The following is a 26311-nucleotide window of genomic DNA, read 5'->3' on the forward strand; positions in this document are numbered from 1 at the left end:
TCACAGTGAGATTTCTGAGGGATCTGCAGGGAGATTCCTGAGGGATCTGCAGGGAAAATCCTAAGAAATCTGCAGTGAAATTCCCGAGGAATCTGAAGGGAGATTTCCATGGGATTTGCAGGGAGATTCCTGAGAGATTTCAGGGAAATTCCCAAGAAATCTGCAGGGAGATTCGTGACGGATTTGAAGGAGATTTCTGAGGGATTTGCAAGGAAATTCCCAAGAAATCTGCAGGGAGATTTCCACAGGATTGGCAGGAAGATTCCTGAGGAATTCACATTGAGGTTTCTGTGGGATTCCCACTGAGATTTCCATAGAATTTGCAGGGAGATTTCTGTGGGATCTACAGGGATTTCCAAGAAATCTGTAGGGAAATTCCTGAGGGATTTGTGGAAGATTTTCATGGGATTTGGGGGAGATTTCTGTGGGATTTGCAGGGAGATTCCTGAGAAATCTGCAGGGAGATTTCCATGGGATCTACAGGGAGACTCTTGAGGGATTTGAGGGAGATTTCTGAGGGATTTGGGGAAGATTTCCATGGGATTTGGGGGAGATTCCTGTGGGATTTGGGGGAGATTCCTGTGGGATTTGGGGGAGATTCCTGTGGGATTTGGGGGACATTCTCATGGGATTCACACTGAGATTCCCATGGGATTCACACAGATTCCCGAGGGATTTGCAGGAACACAACAATCTCCTCATTCCTTTCCCTCCTTCCCTTCCCATCCTTCCTTTAAAATCACTTTTAATCCCAATTTTTACTCATCCTACACCCACCACTCCCCCCCCACCACCACCACACTCCCAATATAACCCCAAATCCGAGTCAAAAACCCCATTTTCCCAAAATTCCCAGCATTCCCAACCTCCTCCTTCTCCTGCTTGGCCTCCTTTCGTTCGGCTGCGATGTTTTTCTTGCGGTGATAATTGAACTGAGTGTCCTCCTCAGCCTTCACCATCTCCTTCTTGCGTTTGTCGTATTCTGGAGCCAATTCTCCCGAGCGGCTGATCTCCTCAAACAGAGCTGTGCGCTCCTTGGGGTTCTTCATGGCGATGGACTCCACTGCTCCCTGCGAAATGGGAGTGAAAAATCCTAAATTCACAAGGAAAAACCCTAAATCCACGTGGGAAAACCCAAAATCCATGTGAGAGATCCTTAAATCCATGTGAGAGATCCCAAAAACCCTGTGGGAAATCCCGAAATCCCCATCTGATCTCCTCAAACAGAGCTGTGCGCTCCTTGGGGTTCTTCATGGCGATGGACTCCACTGCTCCCTGCAAAATGGGAGTTAGAAATATTAAAATCCCTGTTAGAGATCCCAAATCCATGTGGGAAAACCCTAAATCCCCATCTGATCTCCTCAAACAGAGCTGTGCGCTCCTTGGGGTTCTTCATGGCGATGGATTCCACTGCTCCCTGCGAAATGGGAGTGAAAAACCCTAAATCCACGTGGGAAAACCCTAAATCCATGTGAGAGATCCTTAAATTCTTGTGGGGAATCCCAAAAACCCTGTGGGAAACCCCTGAATTCCTGAATCCCTAAATCCCCATCGGATCTCCTCAAACAGAGCTGTGCGCTCCTCGGGGTTCTTCATGGCGATGGATTCCCCTGCTCCCTGCAAAATGGCAGTGAAAAATCCTAAATTCATGTGAAAAAAACCTAAATCCGTGTGGGAAATCCTTAAATCCATGTGAGAGATCCCAAAATCCCTGTGGGAAATCCCTAAATCCCCATCGGATCTCCTCAAACAGAGCTTTGCGCTCCTTGGGGTTCTTCATGGCGATGGACTCCACTGCTCCCTGCAAAATGGCAGTGAAAAATCCTAAATTCACAAGGAAAAACCCTAAATCCACGTGGGAAAACCCAAAATCCATGTGAGAGATCCTTAAATCCATGTGGGAGATCCCAAAAACCCTGTGGGAAATCCCGAAATCCCCATCTGATCTCCTCAAACAGAGCTGTGCGCTCCTTGGGGTTCTTCACGGCGATGGATTCCACTGCTCCCTGGGAAATGGGAGTTAGAAATCCTAAAATCCCTGTTAGAGATCCCAAATCCATGTGGGAAAACCCTAAATCCCTGTTAGAGATCCTAAATCCCTGTGGGAAATCCCTAAATCCATGTGGGAAATCCTTAAATACATGTGGGAGATCCCAAAAACCCCATGGAAAAACCAAAAAACCCTGTGAAAAAAATCCTAAATCCCAAAATCCCCATCTGATCTCCTCAAACAGAGCCGTGTGCTCTTTTGGGGTTCTTCCTGGCCAAGGATTCCATGGAAAAGGGGGATTGGGAGACCCCAAATCCCTATAGGTAATGGGAGATCTCTGTGGGGAAGGAAGGAAATTTCCCAAATCTGAAAAACCTCCCCTAAACCTCCCTAAACTACCCCAAATCCTAAACAAGGCCTCCCAAAACCTCTCCAAACCTCCCCAAACTGCCCCAAAACCACTCTCAACATCCCCTAAACCTCCCCCTAAACCTCCCCAAACCCCCCTAAACCTACAAAAGGCCCCCCAACCCTTTCTAAACTTCCCCAAACTGCCCCAAAACCACCCTAAACCTACAAAAGAACCTCCAAACCCTCTCCAAACCTCCCCAAAACATCCCCAAACTGCCCCAAACCACCCTGAACCTACACAAGGCTCTCCAAACCCTTTCTAAACTTCCCCAAACTGCCCCAAAACCCCCCTGACCCTCCCTAAACTGACCCCAAACCCTCTCTAAACCTCCCCAAACCTCTCTAAACCTCCCCTAAATCTCCCTACACTGCCTCAAAACCACGCCAAACTCTCTCTCAACCTCCCCAAACTGCCCCAAACCCCCCCTGACCATCCCTAAACTGACCCCAAATCGTCTCCAAACCTCCCCAATCCTCCCCAAATTGCCCCAAAACCCCCCTGAACCTACAAAAGGACCCCCAAACCCTCTCTAAACCTCCCCAAACCTCTCTAAACCTCCCCTAAACCGCCCTAAACTGCCTCAAAACCACCCCAAGCCCTCTCTAAACCTCCCCAAACTGCCCCAAAATCCCCTAAATCTCCCCAAACTGACCCCAAATCCTCTCCAAACCTCCCTACACCTCCCCAAATTGCCCCAAAACCCCCATAACCTACAAAAGGACCCCCAAACCCTCTCTAAACCTCCCCAAACTTCCCCCAAACCTCTCCTAAACCTCCCTAAACTGCCTCAAAACCACCCCAAGCCCTCTCTAAACCTCCCCAAACTGCCCCAAAATCCCCTAAATCTCCCCAACCTGACCCCAAATCCTCTCCAAACCCCCCAAAACCTCCCCAAACCCCTCCTGAACCTACAAAAGGTCCTCCAAACCCTTTCTAAACTTCCCCAAACTGCCCCAAAACCACCCCAAACTCTCTCTCAACCTCCCCAAACTGCCCCAAAACCACCCTAAACCTACAAAAGAACCTCCAAACCCTCTCCAAACCTCCCCTAAACCTCCCCAAACTGCCCCAAAATCCCCCTAAACTTCCCCAAAACGTCCCCAAACTGCCCCAAACCACCCTGAACCTACACAAGGCTCTCCAAACCCTTTCTAAACTTCCCCAAACTGCACCAAAACCCCCCTGACCATCCCTAAACTGACCCCAAATCCTCTCCAAACCTCCCCAAACTGTCCCAAAACCCCCCTGAACCTACAAAAGGACCCCCAAACCCTCTCTATACCTCCCCTAAACCTCCCTAAACTGCCTCAAAACCACCCCAAACCCTCTCCAAACCTCCCCAAACTGCTCCAAAATCCCTAAATCTCCCCAACCTGACCCCAAATCCTCTCCAAAACCCCCAAAAGCCCTAAATCCCCCCTTCCCTTGCTCCCTGCCCACCTGGAAGACGAGGAAATTGCGAGCCTTGATGAGAATTCCCAACTTTTCCAGCTCCTCGCTGTACTCGCTGAGCTGCACCACGCGGTTGTTGATTTTGTACTCCGAGGAGCTGCCTGGGGTGGGAATTTTGGGGTGGCAGGGGATCCCAAAAACTCTAAATCCCCCAAAATGTGTCCCAGAAACCCTAAATCCCCTCAAAATGTGTCCCCAAAACCCTAAATCCCCCAAAATGTGTCCCCAAAACCCTAAACTCCCTGAACTGTGCCCTGCAAACCCCATAAAACAAACCCCGTAAATCTCACTTTATCCACATCTCCCTCCCCAAACCACCCCAAAATGTCCCCAAATGTCCCCAAACCACCCCGAACTGTCCCCAAAACATCCCCAAACCACCCCAAAATGTCCCCAAATGTCCCCAAACCACCCCAAACTAACCCCAAACAGCCCTAATCTGTCCCCCAAACCACCCCAAATGCCCCCAAACTGTCCCCAAAATGTCCCCAAGCCCCCCAAACCACCCCTAACAGACCCCAAACCACCCCTAACCCCAAACTGTCCCAAACCACCCTAACTAACCCAATGTCCCCAAACCACCCCAAATGTCCCCAAACCAGCCCAACCAACCCCAAACCGCCTCAAATGTCCCCAAACCGCCCCAAATGTCCCCAAACTGTCCCCAAAACACCCCAAACAACCCCTAACTGACCCCAAATCACCCCAAAATGTCCTCAAACCACCCCAAAATGTCCCCAAACCACCCCCTAACTAACCCCAAACTGCCCCAAAATCACCCCAAATGTCCCCAAACTGTCCCCAAACCTCCCCAAATGTCCCCAAACTCTCCCCAAACCACCCAAAATGTCCCCAAATCACCCCAAATATCCCCAAACTGACCCCAAACCACCCCAAAACCACTCCAAACTGTCCCCAAACCACCCCAAAATGTCCCCAAACTGCCCCAAAACATCCCCAAACCGCCTCTAACTATCCCCAAACCACCCCAAGATGTCCCCAAATCCCCCCAAACTGTCCCCAAACCCCTCCAAACTGTCCCCAAACCGCCCCAAACCCGTGTCCCCATGCTCACCAACGATGACCCGGGCGAAGGTTCTGTCCTCAGCTCCCTCCTCGGAATACACCATGCTGACAAAAGCCCTGTTGGCCGCAGGTTTCCCCACGGGAGCTCCGTGGATCAAATCCCGCAGGGTTTTCACCCGCAAGTTGCTCGTTTTCTCTCCCAGCACGAAGCTGATGGCGTCCATCAGGTTGGATTTGCCTGAGGGGAGAGGGGAATGGGAGGTGAGGGGATTTGGGGGATTTGGGGGGATTTTTGGGGGGATTTTTGGGGATTGGGGGGATTTTTGGGAGGATTTTTGGGGGGATTTGGGGGGATTTTTGGGAGGATTTGGGGGGATTTGGGGGATTTTGGGGGATTTTTGGGGGATTTTTGGGGATTTGGGAGGATTGAAGAGAATAAGGGGTTTGAGAGAAAGCAGGGAATGAGGGATTTAGGGGGAAATAGGGAATGGGAGAGATGGATTTGGGGGATTAGAGAGGATGGGGTTTGAGGGAAAGCAGGGAATTAGGGGATTTAGGGGGAAATTAGGGAATGGGAGAGGTGGGAAGAGTGAAGGGATTTGGGGGGATTGGAGAAAATGAGGGGACTGAGGGGAGCAGGGAATGAGGAATTTAGGGGGAAATTAGGGAATGGGAGAGGTGGGAAGAGTGAGGGGATTTGGGGAGAAATCAGGGAATGGGGGGCTTGGGGAAACCCAGGGAATTAAGGAATGAGGGGGAATGAGGGAATGAGGGAATGAAGAATAGGGAATGAGGGGGAAATCAGGGAATTTTCCTCAGTGAATGGGAGAGGTGGGAAGAGTGAGGGGATTTGGGGAGATTGGAGAAAATGAGGGGACTGAGGGGAGCAGATAATGAGGAATTTAGGAGGAAATTAGAGAATGGGAGAGGTGGGAAGAGTGAGAGGATTTGGGAGATTAGAGATGATGAGGGGTTTGAGGGAAAGCAGGGAATTAGGGGGATTTAGGGGGAAATAGGGAATGGGAGAGGTGGGAAGAGTGAGGAGATTTGGGGGGATTTTTGGCGATTTGGGGGGATTAGAGAGGATGAGGGGTCTGAGTGGAGCAGGGAATGAGGGAATGAAAACTGGGGAATGAAGGAGAAATCAGGGAATTTGAGCTCCAGGGAATGGGAGAGGTGGGAAGAGTGAGGGGATTTGGGGAGAAAACAGGGAATGAAGGGCTTGGGGAAACCCAGGGAATTAAGGAATGAGGGAGAATGAGGGAATAAAAACTGGGGATTAAGGGGGAAATGAGGAAATTTTCTCCAGGGAATATGAGAGGTGGGAAGAGTGAGGGATTTGGGGAGAAAACAGGGAATGGGGATTAGAGAGAATGAGGGGTTTGAGGGAAAGCAGGGAATTAGGGGGATTTAGGGGGAAATTAGAGAATGGGAGAGGTGAGAAGAGTGAGGGAATTTGGGGGGATTAGAAAGAATGAGGGGTTTGGGGGAAAGCAGGGAATGAGGGATTTAGGGAGAATTAGGGAACGGGAGAGGTGGGAAGAGTGAGGGATTTGAGGAGAAAACAGGGAATGAGGGGCTTGGGAAAACCCAGGGAATTAAGCAATGAGGGGGAATGAAAGAATAAAAACTGGGGAATGAGAAGAAAATGAGGGAATTTTCTCCAGGGAATGGGAGAGGTGGGAACAGTGAGGGGATTTGGAGGAAAGCAGGGAGTGAGGAATTTAGGGGGAAATCAGGGAACGGGGGGCTTGGGGAAACCCAGGGAAATTAAGAAGGAACCCCAAAAAAAGAGGGAAAAAGCAGGGAGGAAATGCAGGGAGAACCCCCGGAAGTGGTGAAGGGGAGAGTGAGAATTATATAGAATGGAGAAAAGCTGAATGGAGACGTCAATGCTTAAAAAAGCCCCAAAAATAGAAAGGGAAGGAGAACTGGAGATTGCTCCGGGAGTGAGGGGAGGAAAAAGCGGGGAGGTGTAAAAAATTCAGGGTTACCCCTCAGACCATCACTGAGTCCTCTCAGAACACGTCAGAACCCTCAAAATCCCCTCAGAGTCCCTCAGAACGCTCAGAATCCCCTCAGATCATTACAGAACCCCTCAGAGTCAACTCATAACCCCTCAGAACCCTCAGAACATCTCAAAACCTCTCAGAACCCCTCAGAATCCTCAAAATCCCCTCAGAACCCCCCAGATCATGACAGAACCCCCTCAGAATCCCTCAAAACCCTCAGAGTCAACTCATAACTCCTCAAAACCCCCTCAGAACCCCCTGAATCCCCTCAGAACCATCAGAATCCCCTCAGAGTCTCTCAGAACCCTCAGAAACTCCAGAATCCCCTCAGAATCCCCAGAACCCCTCAGAGTGAACTCATAATCCCTCAGAACCCTCATAATCCCCTCAGAACCCCTCAGAATCCCTCGGATCCCCTCAAACCCCTCAGACCATCACTGAGTCCCCTCAGAATCCCCACAGATCCCCTCAGAATCCTCAGAACCCCCTCGGAACCCACCGGAGCCATTAGGGCCGATGATGGCGGTGAAGCGGCGGAAAGGCCCGATGATCTGACGGCCCTTGTACGATTTGAAGTTCTCGATCTCGATGAGCTTCAGGAAGCCCATGGTGGTCCCGGGAGGATCCCCGGGAGGATCCCGGGGGGTTTGGGAAGGTTTTTGGGGAGGTTTTCGGGGTCTCGGGCTAAAGCCGCGGCCGGAGGGCGGGAAAGCGGCGGCTGCGGCGGCCGCTGAGGGACTGAGCGCCGCGCCTCGCGATTGGCTGCCGCCGCTGTCAATCTTCACTAAACCCCGCCCTTCTCGCATCTCATTGGTGGATCCTCTGCAATGTCGCCTTTCGATAGGGTAATACTGCTGTCAATCTTCCCAGTAATCCCGCCTTCCCGCCTCCCCCTTGGCCGGCGGTTTGAATGCGGGATTGGTGGCGCGAGCGGGCTCATTTGCATGGAGCGTACCAAGTGTGCAGGGAGGGAGGGGGGAGGAGGGGAATGGGCTCGCCCGTCGCCATGGCAACGGGGGGACGCAATGGGGATACAAATTGGGGGATTTTCGGTAAAAATCGAGTTTTTGGTGATCGGGGCTAGAAACTTTGGGATAAGATTTATTGCTGGGGCTCCTCGAGGTGTTTTCTACTTCGAATGATGTCTCTATTATACAGTAATTAGCTTATAGCAATAAATAGTAACTCGCTATTAATGGTTTATTGTCTAAATATTTATTGAATATATTTTTTAGTTCTACCGTAACTCGTCCTGTCAGTGTTTAGAGTTTAAATGTCCCAAAATTCTGTGAAACTTAGTGCATGCAATCGAATTCTTTACGTATTTATATTTTAAATAATTCAAAATTCACTGAAGTTTAGTAAATGTAGCAGCAATACTTATGTATTTATAAATTGAATAACTTGAAATTCAGCGAAACTCGGTGAAGGTAACAGTATTTCTTACGTAATTATGGTTTATATAACTAAAAATTTAGTGAAACTCAGTAAACGTCAAAGTGCCTTTTGAGTATTTACAGTTTAAATAATTCGAAATTCAGTGAAATTTAGTGAAATTAATAGCAATCTTTATGTATTTGTAGTACATATAACTCAAAATTCAATCGTTTTTGGTGAATGTGATAATAATATTTATGCATTTATAGTTTAAATAATTGAAAACTCAGTGACACTTAGTGAGTGTAACAATAATATTTATATATTTAGAGTTTAAGTAATTAAAAACTTAGTAATACTTAACGAGCGTAACAATAATCTTTACATTCACTCTGCTTACTTTTATTTCTTTTCCATTGCTTTATTTCTAATTTGCTTAACACGTTTTATCCGTGCTTGAATACTACAAAAACTTCCTAAATAACAATTATTAAAAATAAAATTATAATAATAATAATTTACTGATTAAACTGCGCCCATTCAGTCTTCTCAACACCCAGCAAAGCCACGCCCCTCCCGCCTAAACCACGCCCATTCTGACTTAGCCCCGCCCACCCAAACCACGCCCACTTTCTAAACCACGCCCACCCAAGCCACGCCCCAACCAAAGCATCGCCCATTCTGACTTAGCCCCGCCCACTAGACCACGCCCCCTGCGTCGCCACGCCCCCTGCGGCAGCGCGCGCCGGTGGGCGTGGCCAGGGATGCGCGCGCCAGCCACACCCACTCAGGTACCGGAGCCCCGAAATTTGGGGAATTTGGGCCCAAAATTGGGGGTTTAGGGATGGGAAATCGGGAGGGCTGAGGGAGAGAGGGGGAGGTGGGGCCAAGAAAAGGGGAATTTGGGTCTAACAAGGGGAATTTGGGTTCAAAAAGAGGGAATTTGGGTCCAAAAAGGGCAGTTTGGCCCCAAAAAGTGGGGGTTGGACCCGGAAAGTGGAAGGGTTGGCCCCAAAAATGGGGAATTTGGCCCCAAAAAGGGAGAGTTTGGCTCCTTGCAGGGAGAATTTGGCTCCAAAAAGGGCGGTTTGGACATCCAAAAGGGGGAATTTGGGCCGAAAAAGGGGAATTTGGTCCCAAAAAGGGAGAATTTGGCACCAAAAAGGGAGAGTTTGGAACCCTAAAGGGTGAATTTGATCCCAAAAATGGGAGTTTGGCCTCAAAAGGGGGAGTTTGGATCCCAAAAAAGGGCAGTTTGGATTCCAAAAAGGGCAGTTTGGCCCCAAAAAGGGTGGGGTTGGCACTTGGAAAAGTGAATTTGGCCCCAAAAAAGGGAGGGGGTTTATGAAAAGTGGGGTTTGGTCCTAAAAAAGGGGGATTTGGCCCCAAAAAGGGCGAGGTTGGTCCCGAAAAGGTAGAATTTGGCCCCTTGAAGGGAGAATTTGGTCCCAAAAAGGGCAGTTTGGACACCCAAAAGGGGGAATTTGGGCCGAAAAATGGAGTTTGGATCCCAAAAAGGGGAATTTGGCCCCCAAAATAGGCAGTTTAGATCCAAAAAGGGGAAATTGGCCCCAAAATGGGAGTTTGGCTTCTAAAAGGGAGAATTTGGCTCCAAAAAGGGGGATTTGGGCCGAAAAAGAGGGAGTTTGGATCCCAGAAATGGGGAATTTGGTCCCAAAAAGGATAGTTTGGTCCCAAAAGGGAGACTTTGGCTTCAAAAAGGGCAGTTTGGATCCCACAAAGGGTGAATTTGGCCCCAAAAATGGAGTTTGGGATCCCAAAAATGGGGAATTTGGACCCAAAAATGGGCAGTTTAGTCCCAAAAAGGGGAATTTGGCCCCAAAAATGGGAGTTTGGCCTCCAAAAGGAAAGAGGGTTTTTCTAAAAGGGAAGATTTGCCTCCAAAAAATGGGAATTTTGTCCCCAAAAGAGGCTGTTTTGCCTCCAAAGTGGGGGAATTTCACCCAAAAAAGGAGGAGTTGGGCCCCAAAAAGTGGAAATTTGGCCCCAAAAGGTGGTCTTTGCCTCCTAAAAATGGGAATTTTTGTCCCCAAAAGGGATTATTTCTCCTCAAAAAGTGGGAGGTTTGTTCTGAAATGTGGATTTTTGCCTCCAAAAATGGGGTTTGGCACCAAAAAAGCAGAATTTTGCCCCCGAAAATTAGGATTTGGCTCCACAGGGCATTTTGTGAGGCAATTTTTCCCCCAAATTGCCCATTTTTTGTCACCCAATTGAGTATTTTCCCTGAAATTCATTTTTTTATCCCCAGAACTGCCAATTTCTGCCCCAAAAAAACCCAAAATGAGGATTTCTGCCCCAAGCCAGCTGTTCTTCCACAAAAACCCAATTTTCTCCTCCCAAAAATCACTTTTATTTGCAAAATAATTTGACTTTTCTCTCCTCAGAATTTCTCCAAACCCCTAAAAATTTGCTTTATTCATTTTTTTTCAACATACAACTACATATTTTATACATTTTAGGGTTTTTTTGCCTTTCTCTCACAACAGCACTATTTGCCCCAAAATACTTCCCAAAAAATAACTATTTATTGGATTTCTCCCTTTAAAAAATGTCAATTTTCTTCTCCAAAACTGTGGATTTTCCCCTTGCCAATGTGGATTTTTCCTCTAGAATTGTGGATTTTCCTCCAAAAAATTGGATTTTCCCTCTATAAACTCAATTTTTCTCCAAAATGCACTTTTCCCATCCAAAATCAACAATTTTCTTCTCAAAAATGTGGATTTTCCCTCAGAAAATTCCATTTCCTCCTCCACCAATGTGGCTTTTCTCTCTAAAAATGTGGATTTTCCCTTGAAAATTGTGGTTTTTTCCACCAAAATGCTTTTCCATCCATTGAAAATTTTTTATATTCGCAGCGTTTTATTGTACCTTGTTTGTGATTGAATAGAAACTTTAAATTTTTTTTTAATTTTTCAGATTTTAAATTCTAAAAAAATTTAATTTATTTAATTTTAAAAATTTAATTTAATTTTAATTAAGTTTAGTTTTTATATTTTTAAATTTTTAAATAAAAAAATTAAATTTAAATTTAATTTTAATTTTCAATTTTCATTTTGAAATAAAACTTAATTTAAAATGTTATTTTAAATTATGATTCAATTTTCATTTTTAAATTTTCATTTTAAAAAAATTTTTCAAGTTAAAAAAGTATGGTTTTGAATTTTGATTTCATTCTAATTTTTTTAATTTTAATTTGGAATTTTGCTCAGAAAATGCCTTTTTTCCCTCTAAACTTCTCGATTTCCCCCGCAGATGCCGCGACGTCATCGATGACGTCATCCCCGCGGCGATGACATCATCGCCACCGCGCCCGGTGACGTCATCACCACCCCGGTGACGTCATGGCGGTGCCGGGGGTGTGGCCGCCGCGGGGGGCGGAGCCATCGGACAGCAGCCCCGAGCCCCCCTCCCCCTCCAGCTCCAGGCCTCCCCTCTCGGACTCCTCCCCCTCCCCCACCGAGACCACGCCCACCCATGGGGGCGTGGCCAGGGCTCGCCCCGCCCCTCCCGCCCCGCCCGGGCTGTCTGGGGAACGCCCATTGGCGCTGTTCGAGGTGAGGCCACGCCCCCCGTACAGGCCACGCCCACTCGTTGACCACACCCCGTTAGTGTTAAACCTGGCGGAGGCCACGCCCCTAACCCCAACCACATTATCTAGCCAAGCCCCCATGGTGTTAATTAGTGTGTTAACACTAATTAACACTGTCACTAATTAACACAGAGGCCACGCCCCATCCGGCCACAGCCCCTCCTCCCAATTAGCCACGCCCACTCAGTGCCCCAGCATTGTGATCAGGCCACGCCCATCCCCAAAGCCCCGCCTCCCTAATTAGCCCAAACCCATTAATTAACCCCCCTGGCTTCAGGCATTGGTGGTGTTTGTGGTAGGCCACGCCCCCTCTACAAAGCTCCACCCCCTTATTAGCCACACCCCTTAGCCCATGGTGGTGTTCCAGGCGAGGCCACGCCCCACATGCCCCTCCCCCACATTAGCCACGCCCCCTCCTTGCCACACCCCTGAGTGCCCAGTGCTGGTCATGGCAAAGCCACGCCCCCTTTAGCCACACCCATCTTAGCCACACCCCCTGAGTAACCCGTGCTGTCCATGTCGAAGCCACACCCCCTTTCAGCCCCACCCCTCTTAGCTCCGCCCCTCTTAGCGCCATCCCAAGTGACTAGTGCCGTCCATGCCGAGGCCACACCCCCTTAGCCACACCCATCTTAGGCACGCCCCTGAGTATCCTGTGCTGTCCATGTCAAAGCCACGCCCCCTTAGCCACACCCATCTTAGCCACGCCCCCAGTAACCTGTGCTGTCCATGTCAAAGCCACGCCCCCTTAGCCACACCCCTTTTCGCTCCGCCCCAATGACCAATGCTGCTCACAGCAAGGCCACACCCCTTCCTAGCCCCTCCCCTCTTAGCTCCACCCCCTTAGCCCCACCCTGAGTGCCCAGTGCAGTCCCTGTCAAGGCCACGCCCCCTCCCGGCTCCACCCTCGCTAGCCCCGCCCCCGACCACGCCCTTTCCGGTAGGAGGAGCTGGCGACGCGGCCGAGAGTTCCGGCGCTGCTGCGCAGGATCGCTCCCTACAGCGCGCTGAGCCCCGACAGCGACAGCGGCTCCGCCCCGGTGAGGGCGTGGCCTGGGCAGGGTGGGCGTGGCCTGGTGGGGATGGGTGTGGCCAGGGCGGGGTGGGCGTGGCCTGGTGGGGATGGGTGTGGCCATGTGGCTGGGGGTGTGGTCATGCCATGGGGACATCACCCGAAATCACCTGTGCAGTCCCAGAGTCTGGATAGTGACAGCGGCTCCACCCCCATGAGGGCGTGGCCTGGGTGGGCGTGGGCGTGGCCATGGGCGGGGCTGGGTGTGGCTGAGGGCGTGGTCATGGGTGGGGCTGGGGGTGTGGTCATGTGATGGTGACATCACCTGTACAGCATGCTGAGCCTGGATAGTGATAGCAGCTCTGCCCTCGTGAGGGCGTGGCCTGGGTGGAGTGGGCGTGGTCATGGGTGGGGATGGGTGTGGTCATGGCATGGGGACATCACCTGGGGACACCTGTACAGCCCTGATAGTGACAGTGGCTCCGCCCCTGTGGGGGCGTGGCCTGGGTGAAGTGGGTGTGGCTGGGTGTGGCCATGGGTGGGGCTGGGGGGTGTGGCCTTGTGGTGACCATATGGTGACCCCAGCCCTAGGGACACTGGGGGTTGTTGGTGACCCCTGGGTGACCCTTGGGTGACCCTGCTGTCCCCGCTGTCCCTCAGCACCGTGCCCTGGGGACACTGCTGGGGGTGGTGGCACCGGGGGTCACTGATGACCCCTGGGTGACCCTGCTGTCCCCACTGTCCCCTCAGCACCACGCCCTGGGGACACTGCTGGGGGTGGTGGCTCTGTGGGTCATTGCTGACCCCTGAGTGACCCTGCTGTCCCCTCAGCGCCGCGCCCTGGGGACACTGCTGGGGGTGGTGGCACCGGGGGTCACTGATGACCCCTGGGTGACCCTGCTGTCCCCACTGTCCCCTCAGCGCCGCGCCCTGGGGACACTCCTGGGGGTGGTGGCTCCGTCGCTGCAGTCCCTGCTGGGGTTGGTGCTGCTGCTGCGACTGCCATGGGTTGTGGGACACGGCGGCGTCCTGGGGACAATGACCATCGGCGTCCTGCTGGGGGCCTGCGTGAGTGACCGGGGACATGGGGACATGGGGACATGGGGACATGGGGACAATGACCATGGGGGCCTGCGTGAGTGACCGGGGACAAGGGGACATGGGGACATGGGGGGACATGGGGACACATGGGGACATGGGGACAGTGACCATCAGGGTCCTGCTGGGGGCCAATGTGAGTGACCAGGGACATGGGGTCCCTGACCATCAGGGACATGGGGTCACTCTGAGACCATAGGGGGACACTGGGGACAATGACCATCGGGGTCCTTTATGACTGACGGGGCGACATGGGGTCACCCTACGGTCACCCTGGGATCAGAGATCACCCTTGGGGTCACCCTATGGTCACCCCGAGGTGACAGGTCACTCCCCCCCAGATGCTGCTGACCGCAGTGTCCCTGAGCGCCGTGGCCACCAACGGCCTGGACCCCGGTGAGCTGGGCGGGGCTGGGTGGGGGGGAACCCTGACCCCGCCCACCTGTGGGCGTGTCCAGAGCATGACCACACCCCGTGACGTCATGCAGGGGGCGGGGCTCTGTCGCTGCTGTCGGGGGCGCTGGGCCCCGAGGCCGGGGGGGCAGTTGGGGTCTGCGGCTTCCTGAGCTCCGCCTTTGCCGCGGCGGCTGCAGCGCTGGGCGGGGCCGAGGTGCTGCTGGTGAGTGGGCGGGGCTAGGGGTGGGCGGGGCTAACGGGGGTGGGCGTGGCCTGGGGATGGGCGGTGCCGAGGTGCTGCTGGTGAGTGGGCGGGGCTAAGGGGGTGGGCGGGGCTAAGGGGGGCTGGGTGGGGCCGAGGTGCTGCTGGTGAGTGGGCGGGGCTAACGGGGTGGGCGTGGCCAGGGGATGGACGGGACGGAGGTGCTGCAGGTGAGTGGGCGGGGCTTACGGAGTGGGCGGGGCCAAGGTGCTGCTGGTGAGTGGGCGTGGTTAAAAGGGGCTGGGGGCGTGGCCGGGCTGGGACTGGGTGTGGCCTTGAAAGGGGCAGGGTCTCCTACAGGTGAGGGGTTTAGCATTGAGGGGGCGTGGCTTTCGGGGTGGGCGGGGCCTATCACCTCTCGGCCCCTCCCTCCCCAGGTCTACCTGAGCCCCAATTGGGCGGTGCTGCCTGGGCGTGGCCGCATGGGCCGGCTCAACAATGGGCGTGGCTACGGGGCGGGGTTTCTGGCGCTGCTGGGGGCGGGGTCTCTGGCCCCGCCCACCGTCCGGGCTGTCGCCGCCCCCCTGGGCCCTGCTGGCCTCCTATTGGCTCTGCTGGCGCTGCAGGCGGGGTCACTGCGGAGGGCGTTGCCGGGAGCCCCCGCCTCGCAGTGAGTGACACGCCCCTTATGCTAATGAGATGCTAATGAGGGGATGGAGTCATGCTGGGTGTGCTTCCCACACTCTGTATGCTAATGAGATGCTAATGAGGGGGTGGAGTCATGCTCGGTGTGCTTCCCATCCTGCAGGCTGTGCCTTCCCACACTCTGTATGCTAATGAGATGCTAATGAGGGGCGGGGCTGATCCTCTGTGTGCCTCCCCCCAGCCCCAGGAACCCCCTGAAACCTCTGTATGCAAATGAGATGCTAATGAGGGGTTGGGCTCACTGTCTCTCCCCTCCCCCAGGCCATGCCTCCCTCAGCCTATTCCCAATGCTAATGAGATGCTAATGAGAGTGTTGGATGATCCTCAGTGTGACGCCCTGAGACACTGCAGCCCTTCTCGATGCTAATGAGATGCTAATGAGCTAACTCTCCTCTCCAAGCTGTGTCTCCACCCTGTCCCTCTCCATATGCTAATGAGATGCTAATGAAGGGTTGGGATCTCTCACTGTGCCTCCCCCCCAGCTCTGGGGACTCCCTGAGACCCTCTTTATGCAAACGAGATGCTAATGAGGGTGTTCCTCCCCCCCGCCTTGGAGACCCCCTGGTGCCCTGCCCTTCCATATGCTAATAAGATGCTAATGAGGGGTTGGGCTCACTCTCATTGTGCTCCCAGCCCCTTCTCGATGCTAATGAGATGCTAATGAGGGTGTTCCTCCCCCCCAGGCTGTGTCTGCCCCCCCGCCCCGGTGACCCCCTCCGGCCCTGCCCCCCCTCCCCGCCCCCCAACGCCTCCTCCCGCGGTCCTCCCGCCCACCAGGGGGCGCTGCCCGCCCTGCCCGGGCCCAGCGCCAGGCTGCTGGCACGTGAGTCCCGCGGGGGCGGGGCCAGCGGGGTGGGCGGGGCCTGGGGGGTTAATGGGGATATTGGGGACATTGGGGATGTTGAAGGGATTGGGGACATTATGGACATTGGGGGATTGGAGATATTGGGGACATTGGGGACATTGAAGGGATTGGGGACATTGGGGTCTTTGGGGACATTGTGGACATTGGGGGATTGGAGATATTGGGGACGTTGAAGGGATTGAGGACATTGGGGATATTGGGGACACTGGGGACACTGGGAGAGTAGTTGAAGGTCACCAGACCTGGGGGGCTGGGGACACTGGGGACACTGTGGGGATTGGGGACCTTGCGGACATTGGGGTCAGTGGGGATATTGGAGACGTTGAGGGCATTGGGGACAATTGGGGTCATTGTGGGAATTAAGGACATTGAGGAGATTGGGCTCAATGGGGACATTGGGGACACTGGGAGAGTGTCTGGAGGGATTGGGGACATTGGGGACATCACTGGGGACATTGGGAATCTTTGGGGTCATTGGGATGCATTGGAGTCATCAGGGACATTGGAGACACCACTGGGGACATCATTGTCACTGGAGACATGGGGGACATTGGGGACATTGAGGTCATCATTAGGGTCATTGGGGACATTGAGGATATTGTGGTCAATGGGGACATTTGGGGACATTGAGGAAATATTGGGGTCTTTGTGGTCATTGGAGGTGTTGAAGGGATTTGGGGACATTGGGGCCATTGAGGACATTGGAGACATTGGGGATATTGAGGACACTGGGGGGATTTGGGACATTGAGGACATTGGGGACATTGAGGTCATCATTAGGGTCATTGGGGACACCATCGAGGACATCACTGGGGGATTGTGGACATTGGGGACATTGAGGGGATTTGGGGACATTGAAGGGATTGGTGACATTGAGATTGGGGACCTTGGGGACACTGGGGGGGATTTGGGACACTGGGGACATTGAGGACATTGGGGTCATTGGGGACATTGGAGACATTGAGGACATTAATGGAATTGGGGACATTGAAGACATTGGGGACACTGGGGGGATTTGGGACATTGAGGAGATTGGGGACATTGGAGTCATTGAGAACATTAAAGGAACTGGGGACATTGAAGGGAATTGGGGACATTGAAGGGAATTGGGGACATTGGGGACATTGAGGGGATTGGGGACATTGGGGATATTGGGGTCAATGGGGTCATTGGAGGCATTAAGGGAATTGGGGACATTGAAGGGATTTGGGGACATTGGGGGGATTTGGGCCATTGAGGACATTGGGGACTTTGGGGACATTGGGGACACTGGGGGGATTTGGGACATTGAAGGGATTTGGGGACATCAGGGGGATTTGGGCCATTGAGGACATTGGGGACATTGGGGACACTGGGGGGATTTGGGACATTGAAGGGATTTAGGGACATTGGGGACATTGGGGTCACTGCGATGCCCTTAGGGGCGGAGTCATGGCGATGACGTCACCCCAAGCGCACGGGGCGTGGCCTGCTGGCAGTGGGCGTGGCTTAACACTTTGCTCCACCCAGGCAACCTCTGGCCACGCCCACCGGAAGCGGGTTTGGGGGCGGGGCCTGAGGAGGGCGTGGCCGACACCTCCTTTGGGGTCCTTTTGGGGCTGAGCCTGCCGTCGGCCTCAGGTGAGACCCCAAAACCGGGGAGGGGACCCTAAATTGGGGAGGGAAACCCCAAAATTTGGGGGGACACCCCAAAATTGGGGAGGGGAACACTAAATTGGGAGTTTGGGGCCTTAAATTGGGGAGGGGAACCCAAAATTCAGGAGGAAAACCCCAAAATTGGGGAGGGAAACCCTAAATTGGGGGTTTGGGATCTCAAAATTAGGGAGGGAAACTTCAAAATTGGGGAGAGAAAACCCTAAATTGGGAGTTTGGGATACCAAACTGGGGAGGGAAACCCTAAATTGGGGGGGAGACCCCAAAATTCAAGAGGGAAACCCCAAAATTTGGGGGGGAGACTCCAAAATTGGGGAGGGAAACCCAAAACTGGGGAGGGAAACCCCAAACTGGGGGTTTGGGTTCCCAAAATTGGGGAGGGAGACCCCAAAACTGGGGAGGGAAGCCCAAAATTGGGGGTTTGGGATCCCAGCCTGGGGAGGGGGCTGGGAAGGACCCTAAATTGGGGGAGGAAACCCTAAATTGTGGGGATTTGTGGGATTCCAAAAGGGGATTTGGGGTCCCATTTAGGGTCACTGGGAGGATTTAGGGTCCCATTTGGGGTCACAGGGGTGCTGTGGGAGGATTTGGGGTCCTTGGGGTCCCAATTGGGGTCATTGGGGTGATTTGGGGTCCCATTTGGGGTCCCATGGGGTTTTGGAGTCCCATTTGGGATCCCATTTGGGGTCATTGGGGTTACATTTGGGGTCCTGGGCTGATTTGGGGTCCCATTTGGGATCACATTTGGGGTCCCATTTGGGGTCCCATTTGGGATCCCATTTGGGGTCCCCATGCCCAGGTGTGCTGTGGGGTTTTGGGGTCCCATTTGGGGTTTTGGGGTCCCATTTGGGGTCATTGGGGTTACATTTGGGGTCCCGGGCTGATTTGGGGTCCCATTTGGGATCACATTTCGGGTCATAGGGGTGATTTGGGGTCCCAGGTGCGCTGTGGGGTTTTGGGGTTCCATTTGGGGTCACATTTGGGGTCATTGGGGTCCCATTTGGGGTCCCGGGCTGATTTGGGGTCCCATTTGGGGTCCCATTTGGGGTCATTGGGGTCACATTTGGGGTCATTGGGGTCACATTTGGGGTCACATTTGGGGTCCCATTTGGAGTCATTGGGGTCACATTTGGGGTCCCATTTGGGGTCCCCACGCCCAGGTGTGCTGTGGGGTTTTGGGGTCCCATTTGGGGTTTTGGGGTCCCATTTGGGGTCCCGTTTGGAGTCATTGGGGTCCCATTTGGGGTCCCACTTGGGGTCATTGGGGTCCCATTGGGGTCCCATTTGGGTCCCATTTGGGGTCCCGGGCTGATTTGGGGTCACATTTGGTGTCACATTTGGGGTCATTGGGGTCACATTTGGGGTCCCATTTGGGGTCATTGGGGTCCCATTTGGGGTTTTGGGGTCACATTTGGGGTCCCATTTGGGGTCATTGGGGTCCCATTTGGGGTTTTGGGGTCACATTTGGGGTCCCACGCCCAGGGGTGCTGTGGGGTTGCAGTCGCTGCTCGGAGCTCGGCGACGTCGCTCGTTCCATCCCTGCTGGGAGCATTGGGGCTGCGAGTGCCACGGCCCTGGGATGTATCCCACCCCAAATGGGGAAACCCCAAAAATTCTGAGGGGAAACCCCAAAGATTCTGAGGGGAAACCCCAAAATACGGGGGGAAACCCAAAATATGGGGGGGAAACCCCAAAATACGGGGGGAAACCTAAAATCTGGGAAACCCAATCCTGAGGAAACCCCAAAATATGGGGGGAAACCCCAAAACCCTGGGGTGACCACGGCCCTGGGATGTATCCGACCCTAAATACTGGGGAATCCCAAAAATATTGGGGGGAAATCCCAAAATATCGGGGGGATCCTAAAATTTGGGGGGCAAATCCCAAACTCCTGGAGGGACAAATCCCAAAATACGGGGGGAAACCCCAAAAATCCTGAGGGGGAACCAAAAACCTTAGGGGCCACGACGACTTTGGGATGTATCCAACCCCAAATATGGGGGAAACCCCAAAATATGGGGGGGATTGTAAAATTTGGAAGGGGAAACCCCAAATGTGGGTGGGAAACCCCAAAATATGGGGGGAACCCCAAATCCTGATGGAAACCCCAAAATCTGGGTGGGGGGAACCCCAAAATATGGGGCGGATCCTAAAATTTGGGGAGGGAAATCCCAAAATATAGGGGGGAAATCCCAAAATATGGGGCAGATCCTAAAATTTGGGGGGGAAATCCCGAATCCTGGAGGGAAATCCCAAAATATGGGCAGGAAACCCCAAAATATGGGCAGGAAATCCCAAAATATGGGCAGGAAATCCCAAAATATGGGGGGATTTTGAGGGGAATTTTCAGGTTTTTTCAGGTGGATTTTGCGAGGGATTTGGGGTTTTTTTGGGGAGGATTTAGGGTGGATTTTTTGGTTTTTGGGTGGATTTTGGGGTGGATTTCGGGTGGATTCGGGGGCTTTTTGGGGAGGATTTTGGGGTGGATTTTGAGGGGAATTTTCGGGGTTTTTTGGGAGGATTTGGAGGGACTTTTGAAGGATTTTGTGGTGGATTTCGGGGTTTTTTTAGGGTGGATTTGGGAGGATTTTGGGGGATTTTTTGGGGTGGATTTTGAGGGGAATTTTCGGGTTTTTTGGGGTGGATTTTGTGATGGATTTGGGGTTTTTTTGGGGTGGATTTTGGAGTATTTTTGGGGTGGATTTTGGGTTTTTTGGGGTGGATTTTGGGGTATTTTTGGGGAGGATTTTGGGTTTTTCCTTGACGGGCAGACCTGAGCGCGGCGCTGCTGCTGGGCGCTGGCGTGGAGGGACAGCTGCTGAGGGACAAGTGAGTCAATGTCCCCAGGGTGTCCCCAATGTCCCCAGGGGGGTCCTGGTGTCACCAGAGGGTCCCTAAGAGGGTCCCCAGGGGCTCCCCGATGTCCCCAGGGGGACTCTGATGTCCCCAAGGTGTCCCCAGTGTTACCAGGGAGGTTCTGGTGTCACCAGAGTGTCCCCAAGAGGGTCCCCAAGGGTGTCCCTAATGTCACCAGGGGTGTCCTAAGGGGGACTGCACTGTCCCTGCCATTGTCCCCTCAGCTTCGGGGTGTCCCTGGGTGGTGTCCCCATGTCCCTGTGGTGTCCCCTCTGTGTCCCCACGCTGTCCCCGTGTTCCCTTCGGTTTGGGGTGTCCCTGAGCAGTGTCCCCATGTGCCCGCAGTGTCCCCACAGTGTCCCCACAGTGTCCCCATGTCCCCCGTGTGTCCCCTTAGGTTTGGCACCACCCTGGGCGGTGTCCCCACACTGTCCCCACACTGTCCCCAAGTCCTTGGGCGTTGTCCCCATGTCCCCTCAGGTTTGGGGTATCCCTGAGCAGTGTCCCCTCAGTGTCCCCATGTCCCTTAGGTTCGGTGTCACGCTGGGCGGTGTCCCGGTGCTGTCCCCATGTCTCTGGGCAGTGTCCCCACACTGTCCCCACACTGTCCCCATGTCCCCCAGGTTCGGTGTCACGCTGGGCACTGTCCCCACACTGTCCCCATGTCCCTGGGCACTGTCCCCACACTGTCCCCATATCCCTGGGCGGTGTCCCCACACTGTCCCCATGTCCCCTTAGGTTCGGTGTCACCCTGGGCGGTGTCCCCACACTGTCCCCGTGTCCCCCCAGGTTCGGTGTCACGCTGGGCAGTGTCCCGGTGCTGGCGGCTGTCGCCTGGCCCTGGCCGTGGCTCTGTCCCCATGTCCCTGGGCACTGTCCCTCAGTGTCCCCACACTGTCCCCATGTCCCCTCGATGTCCCCCAGGTTCGGTGTCACGCTGGGCGGTGTCCCGGTGCTGGCGGCTGTCGCCTGGCCCTGGCCGTGGCTCTGTCCCCATGTCCCTGGGCATTGTCCCCACACTGTCCCCATGTCCCCCAGGTTCGGTGTCACGCTGGGCGGTGTCCCGGTGCTGGCGGCTGTCGCCTGGCCCTGGCCCTGGCTCCCTGTCGCCGGCGCACTGCTCTCGGCAGGGGGGGTTGGGCTGCAGGCGCTGCTGGGCGGAGCGAGACTGCTGAGGGGACTGGCGAGGACACGGGCACTGCCACTGCCACTCGTGAGTGTCACCAAGGGGGTTTCCAATGTCCCCGAGGGAGTCCCGATGTCCCTAGGGGGTGCTGATGGCCCTGAGTGTCCCCATGTCCCCAGGGGGAGGGGCTGCTGGGGACACGGGCACTGCCACTGCCACTCGTGAGTGTCCCCAAGGGTCACCGAGTGTCCCCAGGGGGGTTGTGGTGTCCCCAGGTGTCACCAGGGGCTCCTGATGGCCCTGGGAGTGTCCCCAAGAGAGTCCCGATGTTCCCTGGGAGTGTCCTCGATGTCCCCAGGGGTGTCCCCAAGGGGTTCCTGATGTTCCCAAGGGTGTCCCGATGGCCCTGGCAGTGTCCCCAAGTGTCCCCAGGGGGCTTCCGGTGTCTCCAAGGGGATCCCGATGTCCCCAGGGGTGTCCCCAAGGGGTTCCTGATGTCCCCAAGGGGATCCCGATGTCCCTGGCAGTGTTCTCAATGTCCCCAAGTGTCCCCAAGGGAGTCCCGATAGCCCTGGCAGTGTCCTCGATGGTCCGATGTCCCCAAGAAGGTCCCGATGTCCCCAAGAAGGTCCCGATGGTCCGAGGGGGATCCTGATGTCCCCAAGGTGTCCCCAAGGATGTCCCAATGTCCCCAAAGTGCTTCCCAATAACCTCTGGGTGTCCCGATGTGCCCCAAAAATGTCCCCAAAGTCACCAGGGGTGACTGGGGACATCCTAAGGGTTGTCCAGGGTGTCCCCAATGTCCCTGGGATGTCCCCAATGTCCCTGAGCTGTCCCTGGGGATGTCCCCACGTCCCCCGCAAAGTCCCCACTGTCCCTGGGCTGTTCCCAGAGCTATCGCCATGTCCCCCAGGGATGTCCCCATGTCCCCACGGTGTCCCCATGTCCCCCGCAGTGTCCCCACTGTCCCTGGGCTGTCCCCAGAGCTGTCGCCATGTCCCCCAGGGATGTCCCTACGATGTCCCCACGGTGTCCCCATGGTGTCCCCTTGTCCCCCAGGGATGTCCCCATGTCCCCCTGCTGTCCCCTCACTGTCCCCATGTCCCCCCCGTGGTGTCCCCACGTCCCCCAGGTCTGTCCCCATGTCCCTCGGGGATGTCCCCACGGTGTCCCCATGTCCCGGTGCTGTCCCCATGTCCCCCAGGGATGTCCCCTCAGTGTCCCCATGTCCCCGCAGGCTCTGGCCCGAGGCCGGCTCTGGCCGCTGGTGGCCACGGCGGCGACAGCGACGCTGGGAGTGCTGCTGGGCTCGCTGGACCTGCTGGCGCCGGTGCTGTCCGTGTGCGTCACCCCGCCCCGTGACGTCATCGCGCACGGTGACGTCACCGCCACCCGTGTCCCCATGTGACCCCGGGATGTCCCCATGTGACCCCGGGATGTCCCCATGGCCTGAGATGTCTCTATTTGTCCCCCAAGCTGTCCCCATGTCCCTCAGGATGTCCCCATGTCCCCCAAGCTGTCCCAATGTCCCTCAGCTGTCCCCATGTCCCTCACTGTCCCCAATGTCCCCTCACTGTCCCCACGTCCCCCACTCCCCGCTGACGTCACTGCCGCCCCGCTGACGACCCACCCCAATGACGTCACTCCGAATGACGTCACGACCACGCCCACAATGACGTCACTCCCACAGGTTGTGCCTGACGTCATACCTGGGGCTGAACTTGGCCTGCGCCCTGCAGGGTTTGCTGCCCACGCCCGGCTGGAGCCCCCGCTGTCCCCTCTACCACTGGTCAGTGACATGAGTGACCGCTGGGTGACCAATGAGTGACAATGAGTGACCAATGAGTGACCAGTGAGTGACCCTGAGTGACCAGTGAGTGACCAGTGAGTGACCAGTGAGTGACCAATGAGTGACCCTGAGTGACCAGTGAGGGACCTTGAGTGACTGCAGGGTGACCCTGAGTGATCTTGAGTGACCAGTGAGTGACAATGAGTGACCAATGAGTGACAATGAGTGACCAGTGAGTGACCCTGAGTGACCAATGAGGGGCACTGAGTGACAGTGAGTGACCCAGAGTCCCCAGGGTTTGCTGCCCACACCTGGCTGGAGCCCCCGCTGTCCCCTGTACCACTGGTCAGTGACACGAGTGACCCCGAGTGACCAGTGGGTGACCAATGAGTGACCAATGAGAGACCCTGAGTGACCACAGAGTGACCACAGGGACACACAGTGACCTCTGGGTGACCACTGAGTTACCAATGAGTGACCCTGAGTGACCATGGGGTGACCACTGAGTGACCACAGAGTGACCCCAGTGACCAACAGTGACCAATAATGATGCTGACCCCGCGGTGTCCCCAATGTCCGTGATGTCCCTGATGTCCCCAATGTCCCATATTGTCCCCAATGTTCCCAAATGTCCCCAATCCCCTCAATGTCCCCAATGTCCCTGATGTCCCCAATATCTCTAATGTCCCCAATATGCCCAATGTCCCCAATGATGTCCCCAATATCCCCAATGCCTCATAATGTCCCCAATGTCCCAAATGTCCCCAATATCCTCAATAGCCCATAATGTCCCCAATGTCCCCAATGTCCCCAATGTCCCTGATGCCCCCAATATCTCCAATTTCCCCAATGTCCCCAATGTTCTCAATGTCTCCGATGTCCCCAGTATCCCCAATCCCCCATAATGTCCCCAATCCCCTGCATGTCCCCAATGTCACCATGATGTCCCCATGATGTCCCCAATGTCCCCATGATGTCCCCAATGTCCCCAATGTCCCCATGATGTCCCCAATGTCCCCAATGTCCCCATGATGTCCCCGCTGTCCAGGGCAGTGTCCCTGGCCGGAGCTGCTCTCTGTCTGGGACTCATGTTGGTCACCTGCTGGTCCTGCGCCCTGCTGGCTTTGGGCATTGGAGCCACGGCCTACAAGTACCTGGAGTTCCGCAGGTGAGACACACCTGGGACACCTGGGACAGCTGGGGACAGCTGAGACACACCTGGGGACACACCTGGGGACACACCTGGGACACCTGGGACAGCTGGGGACAGCTGGGGACAGCTGGGGACACACCTGGGGACACACCTGGGACACCTGGGACAGCTGGGGACAGCTGGGGACACACCTGGGGACACCTGAGACACACCTGGGGACAGCTGGGGACACCTGAGACACACCTGGGGACACACCTGGGGACAGCTGGGACACACCTGGGGACACACCTGGGACACCTGGGGACAGCTGGGGATACCTGGGGACACACCTGGGGACACACCTGGGGACACACCTGGGAACAGCTGGGACATACCTGGAGACACCTGGGGACACACCTGGGGGAACAGAGACACACCTGGGACACACCTGGGAACAGGTGGGACACACCTGGGCATACCTAGGACACCTGGGACAGCTGGGGACAGCTGGGGGCAGCTGGGGACACAGCTGGGAACACACCTGGGACACCTTGGGGACACCTGGGGACAGCTGGGACATACCTGGGCGGGATGGGGACATACCTGGGGACATCTGGGCACACCTGGGGACAGCTGGGGACACACCTGAGACACACCTGGGCATACCTGGGACACCTGGGGACACCTGGGACATACCTGGGAGGGAGGGGACACACCTGGGGACACACCTGGGGATACCTGGGGATACCTGAGACACATCTGGGGACAGCTGGGGACAGCTGGGACACACCTGGGACACACCTGGGACAGCTGGGACATACCTGGAGACACCTGGGGACACACCTGGGGGAACAGAGACACACCTGGGGACACACCTGGGAACAGTTGGGGACACACCTGGGGACAGCTGGGACATACCTGGGGGGACAAAGACACACCTGGGACACCTGTGACACACCTGGGACACACCTGGGGATACCTGGGAATAGTTGGGGACACACCTGGGGGGACAAAGACACACCTGTGACACACCTGGAGACAACTGGGGATACCTGGGACACACCTGGGACACACCTGGGACACACCTGTGACACCTGAGGCACACCTGGGCCACACCTGGGAACAGTTGGGGACACACCTGAGGATACCTGGGGACACCTGACACACCTGTGACACACCTGGTCTCTCCCCGCAGTGCGCAGACCGAGTGGGGGGAGGGGCTGCGGGGTCTCTCCCTGAGCGCCGCGAGATTCGCCCTGCTGCGGCTGGAGGATGGGAGACCTCCCCCCGCCAGCCTCAGGTGAGACCCCAAAACACACCTGAACCCCAAAAACACACCTGAGCCCCTCCCGCCAGCCTCAGGTGAGACCCCTGAGCACACCTGAACACACCTGAGACCCCAAAAACACACCTGAGCCCCAAAACACACCTGAGCCCTTCCTGCCAGCCTCAGGTGAGACCCCAAAACACACCTGAACACACCTGAGACCCCAAAAACACACCTGAGCCCCAAAACACACCTGAACTCCCTCCCACCAGCCTCAGGTGAGACCCCAAAACACACCTGAACACACCTGAGACCCCAAAAACACACCTGC

General features: G+C 54.9%; 2 protein-coding genes across 2 annotated transcripts in view; one reads left to right on the top strand and one right to left on the bottom strand.

Annotated features, from left to right (window-relative positions):
• Positions 1 to 7633, bottom strand: part of LOC146422509 (structural maintenance of chromosomes protein 1A-like) — a 34144-nt gene extending 26511 nt beyond the window's left edge. Inside the window, exons 1-4 of the mRNA XM_085046202.1 lie at positions 7392 to 7633; positions 4930 to 5118; positions 3843 to 3955; positions 867 to 1070 (exon numbers count right to left, since the gene is read on the bottom strand). Coding sequence (XP_084902328.1) covers positions 867 to 1070; positions 3843 to 3955; positions 4930 to 5118; positions 7392 to 7500 — 615 coding nt within the window. The 5' untranslated portion in view covers positions 7501 to 7633. The remainder of the gene's footprint in view (positions 1 to 866; positions 1071 to 3842; positions 3956 to 4929; positions 5119 to 7391) is intronic.
• A 1356-nt stretch (positions 7634 to 8989) lies between these two features.
• LOC146422510 (solute carrier family 12 member 4-like) lies at positions 8990 to 26017 on the top strand. The gene is made up of 16 exons (XM_085046203.1): positions 8990 to 9060; positions 11543 to 11844; positions 12824 to 12919; positions 13813 to 13959; positions 14331 to 14385; positions 14478 to 14608; positions 15025 to 15257; positions 15976 to 16115; positions 17667 to 17777; positions 19293 to 19391; positions 20582 to 20639; positions 21705 to 21879; positions 23030 to 23133; positions 23483 to 23581; positions 24630 to 24749; positions 25909 to 26017. The coding sequence occupies exons 2-16, from the start codon at positions 11632 to 11634 to the stop codon at positions 26015 to 26017; spliced, it is 1890 nt and encodes a 629-aa protein (XP_084902329.1). The 5' UTR covers positions 8990 to 9060; positions 11543 to 11631.
• The last annotated feature ends 294 nt before the right edge of the window (positions 26018 to 26311 follow it).

The sequence above is a fragment of the Lichenostomus cassidix genome, unplaced genomic scaffold (assembly GCF_008360975.1).
Source record: "Lichenostomus cassidix isolate B80296 unplaced genomic scaffold, HeHo_3.0 HiC_scaffold_40, whole genome shotgun sequence".
Taxonomy (NCBI): domain Eukaryota; kingdom Metazoa; phylum Chordata; class Aves; order Passeriformes; family Meliphagidae; genus Lichenostomus; species Lichenostomus cassidix.

What these genes read in the sequence shown, in the direction of transcription:
- LOC146422510 (XM_085046203.1), top strand. Translation starts at nt 11,632, where the DNA reads ATGGCGGTGCCGGGGGTGTGGCCGCCGCGGGGGGCGGAGCCATCGGAC. An exon ending in CCGGGAGCCCCCGCCTCGCA is followed by an intron (nt 15,258 to 15,975) that starts GTGAGTGACACG and finishes CCTCCCCCCCAG; the next exon opens with GCTGTGTCTGCCCCCCCGCC. An exon ending in CTGGCGCCGGTGCTGTCCGT is followed by an intron (nt 23,134 to 23,482) that starts GTGCGTCACCCC and finishes TCACTCCCACAG; the next exon opens with GTTGTGCCTGACGTCATACC.